This window comes from Drosophila persimilis, unplaced genomic scaffold, assembly GCF_003286085.1.
Source record: "Drosophila persimilis strain 14011-0111.01,24,50 unplaced genomic scaffold, DperRS2 tig00000191-arrow-pilon, whole genome shotgun sequence".
Taxonomy (NCBI): Eukaryota; Metazoa; Arthropoda; class Insecta; order Diptera; family Drosophilidae; genus Drosophila; species Drosophila persimilis.
In genome coordinates, this window is record NW_020825298.1 from 9,359,609 (window position 1) to 9,378,101 (window position 18,493).

At 42.2% G+C, this 18,493-nt stretch overlaps 2 protein-coding genes across 4 annotated transcripts; both read right to left on the minus strand.

Moving 5' to 3' along the window:
- Positions 1–212: 212 nt before the first annotated feature.
- LOC6588912 lies at positions 213–8,411 on the minus strand. 3 transcript variants are annotated; one of them, XM_026988404.1, is made up of 5 exons: positions 4,567–4,637; positions 3,221–3,324; positions 2,285–2,401; positions 1,746–2,221; positions 213–1,662 (listed from the first exon to the last, which is right to left on the minus strand). In XM_026988404.1, exons 1-5 carry the CDS (start codon positions 4,598–4,600, stop codon positions 1,254–1,256), a joined length of 1,140 nt encoding a protein of 379 aa, XP_026844205.1. In that variant the 5' UTR covers positions 4,601–4,637; the 3' UTR covers positions 213–1,253. The 3 variants fall into 3 exon arrangements, with proteins under 3 accessions (XP_026844205.1, XP_026844206.1, XP_002014808.2); XM_026988405.1 differs by lacking the exon at positions 4,567–4,637 and adding an exon at positions 8,395–8,411 and having other exon boundaries at positions 1,254–1,662; XM_002014772.2 differs by lacking the exon at positions 4,567–4,637 and adding an exon at positions 5,991–7,552 and having other exon boundaries at positions 1,254–1,662.
- A 3,046-nt stretch (positions 8,412–11,457) lies between these two features.
- LOC6588911 lies at positions 11,458–16,365 on the minus strand. Its single transcript, XM_026989000.1, has 5 exons — positions 16,069–16,365; positions 15,374–15,968; positions 13,583–15,305; positions 12,243–13,524; positions 11,458–12,168 (listed from the first exon to the last, which is right to left on the minus strand). Exons 2-5 carry the CDS (start codon positions 15,831–15,833, stop codon positions 12,076–12,078), a joined length of 3,558 nt encoding a protein of 1,185 aa, XP_026844801.1. The 5' UTR covers positions 15,834–15,968; positions 16,069–16,365; the 3' UTR covers positions 11,458–12,075.
- Positions 16,366–18,493: the final 2,128 nt, after the last annotated feature.

Sequence of the window (18,493 nt, forward strand, 5' to 3'; positions counted from 1 at the left end):
TTTTTCATTAATTTGATTTTCTTGCATATATTTTGAGTTCTTTATAATGGAAATTCTCCCAGGAGCGATTCCAATTAGAATCTATCTTCTGAGAGGAGTGGGAGGGGGGGAGGGAGTATGTTCTTAAAATCAAGCAGAAGACATCTTTGGCGTGTTTTTTTTGGTTTGTTTCTTTTTTTTAGTTCAGCTAAATAGGGGCAAAAAATCATTGATCATTGAGTACTCGTTTGCATAGTTTAATAAAATTTCGTAATAATAAAATATATATTTATTTTGTTGTGTTTTTTGTTTGGTTTTCGCTTTCGTTATCCTTCCATTGGGCTTGGCTTGTGGGTATATATATAAATTAGAAAAAAGCCTATAAATCCAGATTTTCTTGTCGTCTCAAAAAATCAAAGCATTTCGTTTGGGCACAGCAAGTATTTAATAATATCTGAAAAATATATATGTATATATGTTTGATGTTTTTTGTATAGTATTGGATTCTTTAAATTGTCAAAAAAGAGGAGGAGGAAACGTGTCGTGTGCAAAGCTCTGTTCCATGGCCCAAACGAAATATTTGTTTTAATTTTTTTTTATTCCCAATTACGGAGTATCTTCCCATTCAGAGAGTGTTTTTGTTTTTTTTTTTTTAGCGCGGAGAGCCAGAAGAGAGAAGTTGTTGTTCTTGTGTTCGTTTAGTACATTTAACAATTTGATATATAGAGTTAATATATATATATATATATATAATAGTTTATAATAAATTGATGCGCTCGTTTTGTCTGGTCTGCTTTACGATCCATTCATTCTGTTTGTGCTTGCTCCACGTTCTTGGAGTACATTTTTGTAAAAGCATTTTTAGCAAAAAATTAAAAGTTTCTCTCTGTTCTTCGGTTCCTTTTTTAAAATTTTCGGACTTCAGCGTTCATTCTCTACGTAGACTTTGATCTCGAATTGTTATCAATACCCCCATATAAAATAAATCCTTTAACTGCTGTCGAAAATGTCCGTTCTCCGACGCCGCGTTCTGTGTGAGGAGGAAGCTTCATATACCATCTATAAATATACTCGTATTCGTACAGGTTCCATTAATAGATTAATAGATATATGTATGTGTAATCGTTTAAAAAATCAGCGCCACTTTTGTTTGTGCCTGTGTCCTGTCTGTCCTAAAGAGTCCTAAGAGGTGCTTACAGCATTAAGCATAAGTATAGCGTAGGTATAGCGCCCCAATCTGAGAACCTGCGAATCTGAGAATCAGCGTCCTGTTCCTACTTGTCCTCGCCGATGCCCTCGTCGGTTGTGGTCTTGCGCTCCCCCCTAGCCTCGTCGCTGCGGATATCACATTTTTCAGCCAACATATCCTCGATGCCCTCGTCGACGGTCTGGCTCTGGCTCTCGCCATGCACATGCTTGCCCAAGCGCCCCGCAACAATGACGCACTCCCCCTGAGGTAGTGGCGGAAACTTGGCATAGGATGAGTTACTTATGGTGCCCACAGTGCTATCCTCGTAGCAGTCGGGCGTCATCCGCACGCGGCACGTTTCGAAGGCCTTCTCGTAGCCGAGTTTCGTGTACAGATTCCGGGACGCATCATTCTGTGGACGAATCACAACGAAAGGCGTATAGCCACGCTCGATGACCAACTGCGTCAGAGACTTGGCCAGACGGATGCCATAACTGCAAAACGGGTGAACGAATTTATGGTTTAGAGCATTCAAGGGTCCACACATCTATGGGTAACACTATACAGCCATACTCACCCCATGCGTCGAAAATCTGGACGTGTTTGCATTGAAAACATAGCACCGTAGTACGAGTGGACCATCCATGCGGCCAGCTCACTGGTGTCCTTGCGAAAGATCCCCAAGCCGGGCAGCTTGCGCACGAGTATGTCAAAGAGCCGGACGCATTCGATTTCATTGGCAGGATATAGATCGTGTATGCCCTGCACATTGTCCAGGGTCAGCGGACGCATCTCCGCATCTTCCGGCAGCGGCTCCAGTTCCAGTTCGGCATTGAGCTTGTTGCACACATAGATATCACCACTGAGTCGCTCCATCACACCGAACTTTGAGTAGAAGTCATCCAGGCGATTCATAATGGCGATGTGCGTAAAGTTCAGGTACATAGGCTTCTGCCAATCTATAAGTACATCTTCGGTGCGCATCATATCTACATGCTCGATGTGTGCGGATGGACAAAATATCCCCAGGGTTTGGTAAATATTGTTGTGCGGCTGCAATATCAATTTGAGCGGTTTTTGATTTTTGGTTAATTTTTCTGGTTTTATTGTACTTACCGCAAGCGTGCATCCTGGAAAATGAAGAATTATCGGTTTTTCTGGCCAATCCTTAGCAACATAAAACTTAAAATCCCAAATACGATCATTCAGGTACGTTTTTATGGTTTGATGAAACTGCAAAGATACGAGTATGCACAATTTTAATTAAAATTTTGGAAAGAACTTATAGTTTCAGGTTCACATGATTACTATAGCCTAAGAGTTCCGTGGAACCATCGGTCTCGAGCATCAGATTCGTACACATTCTATGGGCGTATTTAAATAAAATATTTTAATGGACTTTTATCCCTCAAAAGCCGGTTGAATGCAGAAATTACCACAAAAATATTCACAGCCCCAGCGAGTCACGTGTTGGTGGAAATCGCATTCCTAAAGCTGTTGGTAACCGCCCCGAAAAGAAAAGTTTTTTCCCATTGAAAATCGAAACTTTAGCCAACTTCAAATCCTTGAGGCTGGTGCCAAGCCGCCGAAACTCCCTGCCACAGATATAGCCAGGGCTATAACAAAAGCACAGGCACAAGCCACACGTGATGGTGAGAGGGAAAGGCCAGGGCGGAGGGGTACAGTTCAAATTGAAGTACAACAAAAATAAGAGAAGAGTAGAGAAGCCAGCGTAAACAGTGAAAACAGGTCAACAAAAAGGAAAAACTGCGAGCCCGGCTCGGTTTGGGTTTGGGGTTGCATGATTTGTGGTATAGGCGGGCTGTGACGACGCCTTCTGAGTGCCACCCATTTTCCCATCCGTTTCGGTTCGGTTCGGTTCGGGAACATGCAGGTAATTGTTGGTAAATTATCTGAGAAATGGGCGTGGTAACTCTTTTCTGGGTGTCAAGTTACCGCTCAAATGCTCTACTGTTTTCGGAGATAAAGAAAGGAGCGAGAGGAAGAGGAAGAGATGGGGGGATATACACAGGGGGATATATTTATACGTACCTTTAATGATTCCGGCAGATAGCGTTCTAAAGTTACCAAAATTTCTGGAAGCTCTGATTCATGCACCAAACGAAAGTGTTTACCTTCAGGAATGATTTCCATTTCTGTGGAAAAACAACAATACCAAGAAAATGAAATAAATGCAGGTTTAACGTGGGGTTAATCATCTCGACTATTACCAAGGATTTTTTTCTCTCTGGGCTATACTTATACTCCTACAATATATGTAACGAAACCCTACGTATATGAAGGTCTCACGTTTTGGCCTCTTTCAAGGTCAGAGCTCAACGACAAAGTGAAATGAAAAGTCACAAAAAACAACAAGAACCGGAGAGAGTGGGCGCCACACACAACCGGACGGAGAGGATGCTCTGTTGCAAGTGCTTCCACGGTACATGGGGATTGTGGATTGGGGACAGGACTCATACGATGAGGACATATGTATGTGGCTGCCGTTGTTGCTGTTACCTGCTTAGCCATGCAAATGGGTTGTGTGTTGTGCATCGGAAGGACATCAGCAATTGAGCCAAATTACCAGCAAAGTGCAATGCCAAAATACCAGCATTGAACGGTAATCATCAAAATTCTGCCTCCTCCCCAACGTCCATAAACAATTTGATTTGATTAACCGAAATTTGAGCCAATTAGCGTCAGGTATTTTGATTCAATGATTTGGGGTACACTTAAATGGGAAATACTGGGCTGGGATTCCACTGGATTTCAATTGCAGCGATCAATATTTTATCTTCAGAACATTAGGAACACATAGGGAGCACCCAAACTATTCACAAAAGATTATTTCCTTGGGGTCAACCTATGCTCTACATCTTCTGAATTCTGATATTTTGCCACTTTATTTGTTTGTTATCGTGTTTGATTGATTGCCGTTGTGATTGATTGACTAATGCGCCAAATATCATTATCCTTCACTTGTCCAAGGACTCTCCTCTGCTCTGTTTAGAGTCTCCTCCCTGGTGGGTTACTATGACTATTTACTGCAGCCATAATATTTGTGTGCTGTGTCCCAAAATGAACGTAATAGTGTGGCACATGCTGGCTGGAATTAGAATTAGTCATGTTGTGCATGAGCCAAGATCCCATTCCAGAGAAACGGCGTGGGCGGATGTGGACCCCGCCCTGGCTGCGACTGCGACTGTGAGCGACACTACTGGCCAAGATATGCCACGAATGTGTCTGCATCACCACGTCTGCTCCGGCTCAGACAGGGCTACGGCTACACTGCATGTGTAGCATACGAGTATTCATCTACTCGTAAATGCAAGACAAAATCAATATCAGACCTAAGCGTTTTTTCTATTCCTGTGAAGAGCACACTTGGTCCGCACCTCGGCTTGTTCGGGTTGTTGCATGACGAAGCATAATGAAGGGAGCCCGAGACCGATTTTGTTGATTTTTATGGATAAAAATACCGTTGACATTTCACAGCGACACTCCGCACGGGCGGTCCCAGACCAAGTCAGAATCCGATTCCCGTTCGCACTAGCCGTATTCCCCGTTCCTTCCTTCCTTCCGAGAGTACCTGTGGCATGCCATCGCCATCGCACTTGCCAGCCAATTTATTCTGCTTTGCTTGTTTTTGCTGTTGGCCTAATTATTGAGATGCCGTATGGCTGCGATGCGTTAATTTTTAAAAACCCCTGCCAGAGGGTCTTATGAATTCGCCATGAAGTTGGTTCTTCGTTCCGTTCCCTTCCCTTCCCAAGAAATGGCATGATGGGAGGACCATGAGGGATGAGAAGTGTAGAAAGTGAAAGGCAAGGGGATGAATAAGACAGATTGGCAAAATTCCAAGGCGGCGGAAATTAAGAATACGAAATAAGGAAGTAAGAAGTAAAAAAGAAAAGAATTGCAGGAGAAAACTGAATGGAGTTCTGAATAATTTCACGATACGGAAGATTTAACAACAAAAGAATGAAGAAGGAGAAGGTACATACATACATATGTATAAGATCTCCTGAAAAGAGTCAGGAGCATTTTGAAAGCGGAAAGAGATTGAAAAAATCAAGAAAAAAGATTAGAGAAAAGATCGATAAGAGCAAAGGATTGAGTAGTAAACGGGAGACATAAATTAGGAGGAAAAAAGTGGATTAGGATAATGAAAGAAGAAACGAAGTAATAAGAAGATAATGTTGAACATCGACAAAGAATTTAACAATTAAAAACGAAAAGACTGTATAAAACAGGAAATAATTATGATTACTAGTTTTGAAGAAGAAACAAGTACCAGGAGAGGGTTGAAAAATGGATGTTCGGAAAGTCACGATGATATAATTCAGGTAAATAAAGAAGAAACAGGTTAGGCTAAAGGCAAAAAAAATATAACTTAAAGTAAGAAAAAGTTAAAAAAAAAAGAAAAGTTCAAGTTACAGAAAGATATATAAATAAAAACTATGCTAAAGTGTGTTGAATGTAAGGAACCCTTGAAATAACTAATATTTATAGGGGATTCAAAGCTCTTCAAAGACCCATCCTAACCCATTCCATTGGCAGATTTTGCAGGGTGTTCACCGATCGATTTGGGACATTAGTTGTGGGTCTTAGGCGCCGATTTCGTTTCGGATGCGATTTCTTGGGGCGCATCGCATCCACGATAATTGACATGCACATGTGCATCTTGACTTTTCAGGGAATGGCGCACAGAAACATTTGGTAAGGGACATTTTCGCAATTAAAACAAAACGAAAAAATGAAATACCCACAGATTTCGACTCTTACTCTTATAGTGCCCATGACTGGGTGCGGAACTTACAAAAAATATTAATTCCGTTGACCTTGTGTGAATTTCTGTGCGGTGCTGCTGCTGCTTCTGCGGTGTTGCGGCGGCGGTTGCGGTTGCGGTTGCTGGTGTTATTCTTGGCCTTATCCTCGAGGCGTGTCTGCTTTTGCGTGTGCCGTATTTATTTGTTTTAATTATTATTATAATATTTTATGTGTGTTAAAATGTGTTTAATAAATTATATGAATTTATCATAGACTTTTATTGGTTTTACTTTTTGGAAAAAGTGTTGTATGAAAATAATTGCTGTATTTATCCTTTCTTTCTATCTTTTGTTTTTTTTTTTTTATAAGCGAATCACAGATTTCTTTATTAGAAAATTCTTTAATTACTTGATGTAGTTATTATTTTATATATGTTTTTATTTCTCTAGCTCTGGATTTTATTTTATTGATAATTTTGTGATGAAATTGCTTCGCTGCTTCGGTTTAGGCCTTTTTCGAATGGAGATGTCGGCAGGCGTGAGATTCAGACAGAGAGAGACATAGAGAGAGAGAGCGAGAGACCAGCAGTTGTATGATGGATGATTGATTTGATTGATGGAACCTGGACTATATCGGATATCGATGCAGCACCACTCGATAGACGCACGCACACAGCTATGTTATGTTATCGCTTCAGTTGCTGCTGGAAACCCCTTTTGTTGTAGCCCCCGTTGCACCTCCACACAGACAGGCCTAACCAGCGGCGTTGCGTCTGGCAGAACCGATGTGGTTCGGTACGGTACTCTCTCTTTACGGTTGCACGGATCTGTCCCAAGGTACAACAACAGGCGTGTGCTGCTGTGCTGCTGCTAGTCCAGCATGGCGACCCCAAACGAAGAGTGCGACTGGGACGACCGGGACGACCGGGACGACACTGGGATGAGGGGGAAGCGACTGGGCTGATGTTGCTGCTGCTACACTTTTCTGTACTTGTACTTGAATGATTTTTTCTTGCCTTTCTTTAATGTATATCTTGTGTTAATTAGAAATTGATTTTCTGGCCCCGGTCTGGCCTGATTCTGCTTCCGTTGCGACTTCTTGAGTGGGCGGCTGTATGGAAATATGCTCTGGCTTTGGCTTTGGCTTTGGCTTTGGCTGCGACTGTAGTGTCGTCTGGCCCGAATCGGATTCGGATACCGTTTGAGTTAATACCGTTCTGACCAGCCAGCCCCAAGGACGCAGACACACACACACACACAGTCACGTACACGCACCCACAGCACAGTACACGCACAGGACAGGCAAATTGAGTTCTACTTCGGGGTAATTCGATTGCGGCTGGCTGGGGGCTTTCGGATCAACTTTTTGCATCGACTGTGGATGAATTTATTGCGCTGCTGTTGTTGTTACAGCTGCTCCTGCCGTGGCTCTGGTTGTTGCTGTTGCCTTCGCCTTGGATGGTCTTGGTCTGTCGCCTGGTTGTTGTTTTGGGCTACGTGTCCGTTTAATTCCGCAATGAAAAAACCCGAACTGAACTGACTGACTGACGACAACGATATGATTTCGAGTCCCAAGGAGCAGAAGCACCAAGCGGCAGCCGCAGGAGCAGAAACAGCAGCAGCAGCAGCAGATGTTGCCACACGTTTCTATGCTGTTGCTGTTTTCACTGTTATTCGTGCCGCCATACCGCTTCATACCATGCCGCTTCTTGTCCATATTGCAAATTCGAGAACGAAGCCAACTGCAACGTGGCAGCGCCGTCCTCTTCTATCGTTCTGCGTCGCTTGAATTCGTTCTCTCTGCGCTCTGCCTCTCTCGCGAGGGAATGCTCGCTCTTTCTAGCTGACTCTCTGGGTACACTTGCAGTAAAAAGGGTGTTCAAACGGCAGAGCACCACACACATCCATAAGGACACTAAGAACCGATTATATAATTATTTAATTCGATTTAATTTTTGTATCTCAGGAAAATTCTTGGGTTTTAATCAAAGAATACAACCACATACAGTCCTGGGCAGTGTTTCTGACTTTGAAATTAGCATATCATATGTATAGTACGTGCACACAAAAGTATTTAATTAAGGAATTGAAAAACACAAACGATACCTTACGATTATATTTTAGTAAAAGTCCCACCTTTAATAGGATTTACGAACACTTATTTAATGCAAAATATTATGTCGCATGATCTATACTATCCCTATAATATATGTATGTAGTATATCGAAAATAAAATTATATTGAAGTTATAGAATTTCCGCTAATTATATTCTTATACTTGTTCCTCTGGTTCTGCTTCTCCCAAAATGTTCTTCTCCGAAAAACAGGTATTTTTACGGGCTCAATAATCCTTCTAGTGTACAGCTGTGAAATGTTGTTCGCATACACCTTCACCACCTGGAAATTCTCTCAGTGTGCCTGCTCTTTGTTTTTGCTCGTCCTCCTTGTGTTTACCTCCCACTTCGGAACCGGACCGTAGCTGAGGCAGAGCGCCCTGCAATTGTGTGCGTGTGCAATGCGCTCTCACTCTCTCTGGAGCGTGTCCTTAAATGTGAGTGACGAGACGAAGGGAGTTTTTGCCTTTTGTTTTGCACGTTGCTGGTGCCGTTGCCTGGCGTAACGTAACTGTACACCGGAGCCGGAGCAGCGGCACAATTTTCGCATGATTGGGATGCGTTTTCTAAGCACATTAGGCGGCAACAACAGCTACAGCCACAGCCACATTTATTCACAGCAGCAACAACGGCAAGAATAGCAGCTAAACCCGAATAAACGGTAAAACAGTTGTTGGATAAAAGAAAAATGGCCACGGCGTCCGCGCAATACGTATACGCCACGTTGTGCCGACACATTTTAGAGCACGTGTCACTGAAGCCGGCACTCTCTCTCTCTCTCTTGCTGTCTCTCCGAGTTTTGTTTATGCCGCACAGCTGTGAGAATTGGACGACGGAGGAGAGTCACATCCACTTCCACATCCCATGTCTATGCCGAAAAAAATCCATTTTATTCGCCATAATTTGGACTGATACTCGTATGCCTCCCTGAATGACCAGAAAACGTTTTGCGGACTGGACCTGGACCCCAGCTCAAGGTCGCCTTTCCACTCTCCATGGAGGGGGGGGGGGGGGGGAGAGTTCGGAGATGAACTGCTGGTTCGTGTGTCTGCAATTGACATTTTTATTGGCACTAAGTGGTGCAGAAACTAGTTCCAGTTCCAGTAATTAAAGCAGACATGAAGACGCGCCAAAACACGCCCGGGGCGTTGCATTCGAGTTGCGAAACTATCTAGGACCCCATGCCCATACTCGCCATGCATCATGTTGAATCACGCAAATCCGAGGCAGCTTCAAGGCACGCAAAGACAATGACGCCAGTCCCACTTCCTTCTCCTTCTGCTCCGTCGCTTCTTCGCACTCCGCCCTGGTGTCGAGGACGCATAACGGCATACAAACGGCTTGTAATCGTAGTCATAGCCATATCCTACCAGTAGATACCCAAATTGCGCGGCATTTCCAAGGAAACTTTGCTCGTAAAACAAAATAACAGTTAGCTATCATTCTGACGGGTTTTTCTATGACATTTAGTCAGGTGGATTCATGGGCTGGGCGAGTACGAACTCTATTCTGTTCTGGCTGTGGCATTTGCGTAGGGCTGGGGTTAGACGAGGGAATTGGTGAAGTGCCGACAACTGTTTGACAGCAAAACTTTGGCCTTCAGTGCATTTATTAAAATTTATATATTGCCAATACTGTCAGGACAAAATACGGTGAAATCCCTCTACGGGAAACCCATACTATATGGATACAAAGCTCTTAGGATATCCTGTATAAAAGAAGAGCTGTAGCTGTATAAAAGAGTAAGTGCATTCAATTGGATTTTTAAATGTTTTCCATAAATGAAGATGTCTGCCCCGGGCACCCAGCTGTTCACCAAGATTTCACAGCCAAAGCTTTCACTGTATACACTGAGGGAAAGTTGGCTGAAGCTTGAACCAAACAACGTCGCACATTTCTCGCTGGAGTTAGCCAAGTACGAGTATATGCATTTTAAATAGCAATAGTCTGAATACCACCGAATCATTCTGCTATTAGAATCGTTTGTGAATCAATTTTGTTTTCGCATTCGCATTTTCCCCAAGTGCATGGATTTTCTCGATGGCTTTCCTCGAGCACCAAAACGAATGGCGGTGTTGACAAACGGCCTGGAGAGCGACTTTGGCGACTTGGGGCCTCGGCCTTGGCATAAAGTTCGCCGCTGGCCTTTAATTAGCTTTAGTTCGGATTACTCATTCGATGCCTGGCAGGGTCTGGGGCAGACAGGCCGCATTGGAATGGGGCATGGGGATTTGGGGACTGTGGCGGCTCCATTGTTTCAACGACGGCATGCGGATGAGGTTGGTCAAACGTGCATGTCTGGCACGTGTTTGCGTTAAAGTTTGCGACCCACTCCAGAGGGGGGGAGGAAGGCGTCAGGGGCAACTTAATGTCAGGGTCAATGCAGAGTTGCTTGCATGTGCGGCCAATTTGTTGAGTTTCCCTTATGTATAGTCTGTATGCACCATATAATATACGGAGATATTGCATAAATCAGAAAAACAAAAGAAGAAATTCAACAAAAGTTTCGGTTTACAAAGGGCCATCAGCGGAATTGTTCGGTATGACTATGGCTGTTGTGTTGACTGTTGGATGGGAGATGGTCAAGATACAATATTTATTCAAAAGCAATTGACAGGGGCAGGGGCAGGGCGCTTCTGTCGGCGACAGCTGCACCACTCTGGGGACACACACACACACACACGTGGCAGTCAAATATGTATATACATATATGATATATTGTATGTACAAAAGAATAGACGTGACCTTGACTGTGGCCGTGGCAATTAGAGTTATTTTCATTTGCATTAGGGGACATCTTTTCTCGGCAAAACGCACTGCATATCAAAATGGGGCCAAAATGGACTTGAATAATATATGGGAATAGTTTGGGGACTAGTCATTCTCGTCTAATGGCATCTACATATAGATATGTGTTGCTCATTCAAATATTTAAAATATGTAACGTACATGTTTGTTGGCGTTTCGTTGTGAATGTGCTTGAGTGGCATATCACTCAGCATGAGAATAATGGAGTGGTTGAGGTGGCTGGCCGAACAGCTGTTCGGCTGACGTCACGCAGATACTCATAAATGCAACGAAAACATAAGTCGGGTGAGTAATTTTGGATGGGCTATAAAAAGGGGTATGGACAACAGGCAAAAAGAGCCATGGAAAATTGCAAGGTTCGTACGAACCTCACCTTGCCGTGTTTTGACGAACATCATAGCCTGAACACAAGAAGCCGATTTGGTATATTAGGCAAAGGGGTGGGTTTGACCTTTAGCGCGTTCATATTCTGGCCGTGTTGCCTGTTGTCCATACCCTCTTTTTTCTCAGCGACATCCCAGCGGGCGGGTATAGAAGAACGGTTAGAGTTTGAATTTGAAATTTCAAGTAAGACAACAAAACATAACATGCTGACTTCTTTGTGTATGTAGATTAGTGTGTGGAGTTTTCGATCCTTACAACAAAATGATATACTAAGTTTAAGCTTAAGATAACATATTCTTTAACATGATTCAACTTAGGGCTATATTCGATTAAGTTGCCCCTTCGATTGCCCCACTGCCACTGTCAGAGACATCTGCAGCACCACTCGCATCCTTCTTGCTGGCCTTGCTCTCCTTTTTGTCTTTTTACGTCGTAGATCCTAAGAGCGCCAAGTGGAAAATTCATCAACAGTTGCAAGGCTATTGCAATCGGTATGTGTTTATTCTTTTTTCTTTTATTTTACTATCTGTTTCCCACATTATCACGCCGATTTTTCGCTCAGAAATATACCGTCTCCTCCTTCTATATTCCTCGACTTGTATATTCCGTGGAATGTTACTAGCTATCTAGATCTCTTCTCTCAGCCCTGCACACATCATTTTATCCAATTAATGAATCTATTTTCTACTTTACTGACTTAATTTAAATAATATAAACCTAGAGTGTGCATTTCATGGAATCGCACGGACAACACTGCGTATACGCGCTTTATTCCATCCGTTGATTTATTGCGTTTATGACGGCTTTTCACACGCTTTGTGAGAAATATTTATTTTGGATGTCTTCCTCGCTCTCTTACTAGCTCTTGTACATTCTCATATACAATGGTGACAATTAAATACGCTTCATCGATGCCAACCATCTGAAAGATAGTACGAGAGCACAAATTAAGACTTTGTGGATGCTCTGCTGAATACGTTTATATATTTGGCTTACCTCGTCTTCTAGTTGATAAGGTGGTCGCATAGAGCGATAAGGGATAGGGGATATCTGCATCTCCAAAGGACCTTGGGTCGAAGGATCTCTCACTGATTTCAGTATGTTTAGTGAACTTATCAGGAAGTCATGTCTGACTATGCAGAGTGTTCTGCCCAAATGGATAGTCTTGAGTTTTCGACATTGTCGGAAGATCTCAAGAATTTGCGTAGAAATATTTGGAAATAAATGTTCGGAAGTGATTTCCAGACTCTCGAGATTAGTCATTTTAGCCAAGAGAAAGAGGCGCTCTTCGTCCTTAAAGCCACACACTAGACTTATGATTGAATCAACCTGCACGAGCTTCCAATCCTCTTCATCGTCGATGACAGTGTGCTCTAAAACCAACTTCTTTAATTTTGGTGTAGCCTTCAAGGAAAGTGCCCGAAAGAGATCTTCTAGAGAACCCCTTTTGGGGCCAGAGGAGATTCTCAACTCTTCGAGGTGCGAAGCCTCGGCCAATACCTCAATCCCCTGGGTATCTATCACTGGGAGCGTCAAGGACTTCAGCCTCGGAATTTGAGAAACCAGATCAAATGCGGTAAACGGATCCTGATTGACTGTCGGACCCTCGATAATCAAATTATGGAGCTTTGATTCGCCAGAATTCGCAAAAGCACTGAGCAGATCTACCAGAGAGGTGTCACATTTCCTTGCTGTTATGACCAGATCCTCGATGCTGGATCGCTTAGCTAAGACATTGAGGCCTTCTGTGGTGTAGAACGCGCACTCGAGTCCCTTCAGAGAGCTTATAGCGGATACTCCGGCCACCTCTTGGGGGGTGAGACCGTCGCCTTTTACGGACAGGTATTTTAGGGTGGGGCACTCCTTGGCGGCCAGATTTTCAAGAAGGTTCTTTAATGAGCCTGTTTGATGGGAGCCCACAATCAGCGTTGTTAGCTGGGGAAATTGAGCCAGCTGTTCTATTTCTGTGTCCTTGACCCAGGATAAACGGCATGACAGGGTTCGGAGAGAATTCATTTTTCTCAATTCCCTCAGATCTGCACTGCTTATTTCGTAAGAAAGGTCCACTCTCAGTTTCTCCAGAGTCTCGCCTTGCCAAGTGGCCAGTTGGTAGAAGAAATTCTGCATGTTACTCCATATGAAGGATCCACGAATACTCACGTGCCGTAAATTCTGCAGGCTAGCTATGAAATGTAGGTCAAAGGCATTGGGAAAGTCAAGTTTGGAGCCTTTTCTCACAAAGTCCAATGTTCCAGTGCTCTTATCGAATATTATGTGTCTAGGGGAGAGCACAATAGTTTATAAGTATTCGATCGTATTCAGATTAATTTACAAACCTGTCAGCGGTGACATTTTCTAGAATTTGGTAATCGCTTAAATTAAGTAAATGTAACCTGTCAGCGGTGCCATTTTCTAGAATTTGGAAATCGCTTAAATTAAGTAAATGCTGGTAGCTTCGTTTATTGGAGAGGACGCCTCTGAAGCTCGTCCACGAAGTAATATTGGCCAACTCCGTAGTCTCACTGAAATCGAGCGAGCTGTCGGTTATGCAGAGACTCTGCAAATCGTGATTTTTTTTCATCGCCAGAGCGGCAAAGAACTCTCTCAATGAGCCAGCTTTACGGCGTCCTTTTATTACGATATGGTTTACGGCTTCAAGGCGGGCCAGAGGTTGTATCGCAAGGTTGTTTTCTATAAAGAACTTCATATCTACGTTTAATGTTTTTTTCCCCCGTTTGAACGATATGCGGCTTTTCTGGCTCCGTATATAAATTTCATCTTGACAGGCCTCCAACATTTCGACGAGGATTTCAGACGACTTCATGTCGACAAGGCAGGACTCAGTGTTGCGGGGATGAATTTCGATGTAAATTTTGGCTAACTTTTTGCAGGAATTTACAACTGGTGGAATCCCAGGCGATATCTTGGCGAACATTTCCTTCGCCTTCAGAAACAACTCCTTGAGTTCGGTTAGTTGAGACAGGAGCTGGATGGCCATAGAATCAGCGAACCGACATTTCAAAATTTGCAAAGATCTTAGGCGCGCCAGTTCCTTTGCCTCCAAGGGATCGATCATTCGTCCTCTCAAGGAAAACTTTTTGAGGGTCTGCGACTTCCTCGAAGCCAAAGCAGCCAGGAGGGGCTGGAGGGACCCTCCAGATGGCACACATAAAATAATCAATTCTTCGAGCATGGGTATTTTCGCTAGGAGCTCAGTATTTTCTGTTTCGTCAAATCCACATTCTAATGTCCTTAGGGATGTTATTTCAGACACTATAGCGGTTTCTTCTGCCGTGATGCTTTCCAAAGACAAGTGCGTCAAATTAGGTTCCTTCCCGAATGCCAATCCATTTAGAAACGTCTTAAGTTTACCTGTTTGGGACGATCCGTTAATATCAAGCGAAGACAAGCCTGGCAGAGTCGAAAGCAAACCGTAGTCGGAGTAATTCGCAGTACAAGATATTCCCGAATAAAATAGCTGAATATTCGTTTCTTCGCTTGACTTCTTTAGAATGCTCAGAACTTGCTCGGATATCGACCCAAAGTCGTGTCTAGACAGTATTACCAATTGGTTGAGTTTGGGCAGTTGCGACAACTGCCCAATGCTCTGGGGATTTTCAAATGCACACTGCACGCTGGTTAATGTTTCAATCTGGGCAATGGCCTGCGTCTCTTTTTCGTCTACTGGGGCATCGTCTATGGACAAACTACGCAAGACTTTGCGCTTCTTGCAGGCCAATTCATTCAGCAAAGGATGAAGAGTGCCCTTCTCGTGCACGCCTGCGATTTTTAAGTGCTTCAGTTTGGGAATCTTAGCCAAAGGCCTGTATTCGCTTGCATCGCAGTCGGGTCTCATTTTAAACTCCAGTTCTCTCAACTGTTGGCAGTGCGGGGCGATCACAGCCAGTCTTTTTCCTCCCGTTTCATTATTCATATATGCCAGCTCGCGCAAGTTTTTGTTCAAGCGGCAGATTTCGACCAAATCATCAATATCCATCCAAACATTTAAACGAAGGCTTATGAGGCTTTTAATTGTTCCCAGACCCTCCAAGGAATAGCCTGAAAATATGCACAATATATACATACATATGTAAATATATCCCTCGACATAGACGAATAATGCTCACCTGGAAGAACTATTTCCAACGCTTTCAGTTTTACCTTGTTTTGAAGGTGGTCAATCACGGTTCGAAATGTTTCCATGTGCTCACTATGGAATGATTGGGGAGTGTAGCGTAAGACGACTTTGTTCGAATCTGTGTCCCTGATGGCGCGGCTGAGGGACCTCACAGCGAATTCCTTAACCTTTGCTGAGGTATTCTTTAACTGGGTATACACCTGTTCAAAGTCGACTATGTCCATCCATCCACCTACGAAGGGGTTGAAGGTCACATACATCTCTAGCCTTTCATATAGATTTGCATCCCATTCACGGAGCAGATCGGTAATCCGCTCGGAGCTAGCGGCAAAGCTAATGAGACCGTCATACTTGATTTCGTCGAGTGTAGCTGCACTGCCCTCGCAGTTCTGTTTCAAATGCTTAAATATCTCAAAGAAGCTGTAGTCTGCCAATTCCAATACGCTCATTGCTTTGCTTTTAATTAATCACAGACCAGCGTGTTATTTAGCTAAAGAAATAGTTTTGTTTTTAATCGGTTCTTTTTATTTGTTTTTGTCTCGATATCACTGGAAGAGCTTTTGCTCCGATTACGCACACAATGCCTGATTCATACAGAAACAAGAACGATTAGCTTTTTTTTAATGTTATTATCTATTAATTAATACGGTATCAAATACATAATTCATTTTTGCAAACAAGTACTTTGTAATTACACTTCAATGAACGGTTTAACATAAATAAATTCCCATAGAGTACACCCCTCACTGACTGTGTAGGATGTCAACGCTCTCTGGGGTGGGGCTGCACTGTCGCTTATCTCCTGGCGGCTGCTGACGGTTGGCTGATAAAAGCTTTTTATACTCCCTTTCTCGGCTGGAAATATTCTCTCTATCTGTATGATTACCTTGGTTCCCTCTCCTCTCTCTTTGGCGGCACATATCGGGGGATTCACACAATTCAGTGGAATGTGTTCAAGAGATACTGCTTTACGTATCAGAAGCAGGGACCGCAATTTTTTGTTTTACATTTTTTTAAATTATTAAATTTAATTTAATTATATGGGCATGGCTAAATCTTCCATATAGCTGATATTCGACGGAAGATCAAAATTGAGGGAATCTTCGTATTTGTTGAATCGGTAATGGCCCGGTTGACAACATTTAAATCCTTGTCGCTTACATTCAAAAAAGATAGATTTGGCGCGCATCACTCGTAACCAGTCGATAGTATCGATAACCGAACTTGAATCACATACATCTCTAGCCTTTCATATAGATTTGCATCCCATTCACGGAGCAGATCGGTAATCCGCTCGGAGCTAGCGGCAAAGCTAATGAGACCGTCATACTTGATTTCGTCGAGTGTAGCTGCACTGCCCTCGCAGTTCTGTTTTAAATGCTTAAATATCTCAAAGAAGCTGTAGTCTGCCAATTCCAATACGCTCATTGCTTTGCTTTTAATTAATCACAGACCAGCGTGTTATTTAGCTAAAGAAATAGTTTTGTTTTTAATCGGTTCTTTTTATTTGTTTTTGTCTCGATATCACTGGAAGAGCTTTTGCTCCGATTACGCACACAATGCCTGATTCATACAGAAACAAGAACGATTAGCTTTTTTTTAATGTTATTATCTATTAATTAATACGGTATCAAATACATAATTCATTTTTGCAAACAAGTACTTTGTAATTACACTTCAATGAACGGTTTAACATAAATAAATTCCCATAGAGTACACCCCTCACTGACTGTGTAGGATGTCAACGCTCTCTGGGGTGGGGCTGCACTGTCGCTTATCTCCTGGCGGCTGCTGACGGTTGGCTGATAAAAGCTTTTTATACTCCCTTTCTTGGCTGGAAATATTCTCTCTATCTGTATGATTACCTTGGTTCCCTCTCCTCTCTCTTTGGCGGCACATATCGGGGGATTCACACAATTCAGTGGAATGTGTTCAAGAGATACTGCTTTACGTATCAGAAGCAGGACCGCAATTTTTTGTTTTACATTTTTTTAAATTATTAAATTTAATTTAATTATATGGGCATGGCTAAATCTTCCATATAGCTGATATTCGACGGAAGATCAAAATTGAGGGAATCTTCGTATTTGTTGAATCGGTAATGGCCCGGTTGACAACATTTAAATCCTTGTCGCTTACATTCAAAAAATATAGATTTGGCGCGCATCACTCGTAACCAGTCGATAGTATCGATAACCGAACTTGAATCGGGTAAGGACCTCTTTTACCCGATTGACAACAATGAGTCCCATTCCATACACACATACCCTGGTGGAAATGGATGTTATAGAATTGTGAATATGTTTGTCATCCCAGGCAAAAAACTATTTAATATTAAAATTGTTAATATTATTCAATATTATTTAATATTATTTTCAATATTTCAACGATATTTTAAAGCTTGTTGTCATCTTGTAGGGTTAAGAATAGGTACCAGGATCGAGATATATATACAAAACACTCATCATATACATAAATATGTCTAAAAAAATGTCAATTTGAGAAAAAGTCTTTATTAGTTACGTTTTATCTTCATATCAATATTTATACTTTCATATAAAATTAACAAAATAGGGTATACAAAGGCCTATACTACGGCTTAAACGCAATACAGCGACTCTTTTTTTGTTGAACTTTTTCGTTTAAACCTTTATTTACAATAAATACAGTAAAAGCAAGGATTAAAAACTATCCAATCTTGTAGAAAATTTATTCATCAATGGGATAAAACTATGTGGGCATTGCTGAGAGATTTAGTTAGTCAGCATTATTCAATGGAATATCAAAATTGAGCAATTTCCTTTTTCGTTTGTTTTGATGTTTTTCGCTATTTGACTTATTTCGCTAAAAATCTCTTTTTACGCAAAATGCAATAAAAGCAAGTATTAAGAATACACCAGTTAAATAGAAAATTGATTCATCAATCATATAAAATTATGTGGGTATGGCTAAATGTTCTATATAGCTAGTAATATTCGACGGAAGATACAAAACGAGGAATATGCAAGATTGAACTTGAATGCGTCAGTATATTTACGGTATATTTTGAAAATAAGACGGTATGTTTCGGTATATTTCTGAGGGCCGGACGGCATATTTTATCAATAAG

Coding starts and splice junctions, on each gene's coding strand:
- LOC6588912 (XM_026988404.1), bottom strand. CDS start 4,600: ATGCTTCGTCATGCAACAACCCGAACAAGCCGAG. Junction 2,402..3,220: donor ATCTGCCGGAATCATTAAAG/GTACGTATAAAT, acceptor GTATCTTTGCAG/TTTCATCAAACCATAAAAAC. Junction 1,663..1,745: donor CCAGATTTTCGACGCATGGG/GTGAGTATGGCT, acceptor CCCGTTTTGCAG/TTATGGCATCCGTCTGGCCA.
- LOC6588911 (XM_026989000.1), bottom strand. CDS start 15,833: ATGAGCGTATTGGAATTGGCAGACTACAGCTTCTTTGAGATATTTAAG. Junction 15,306..15,373: donor GTTGGAAATAGTTCTTCCAG/GTGAGCATTATT, acceptor GCATATTTTCAG/GCTATTCCTTGGAGGGTCTG. Junction 13,525..13,582: donor GAAAATGTCACCGCTGACAG/GTTTGTAAATTA, acceptor GCTCTCCCCTAG/ACACATAATATTCGATAAGA.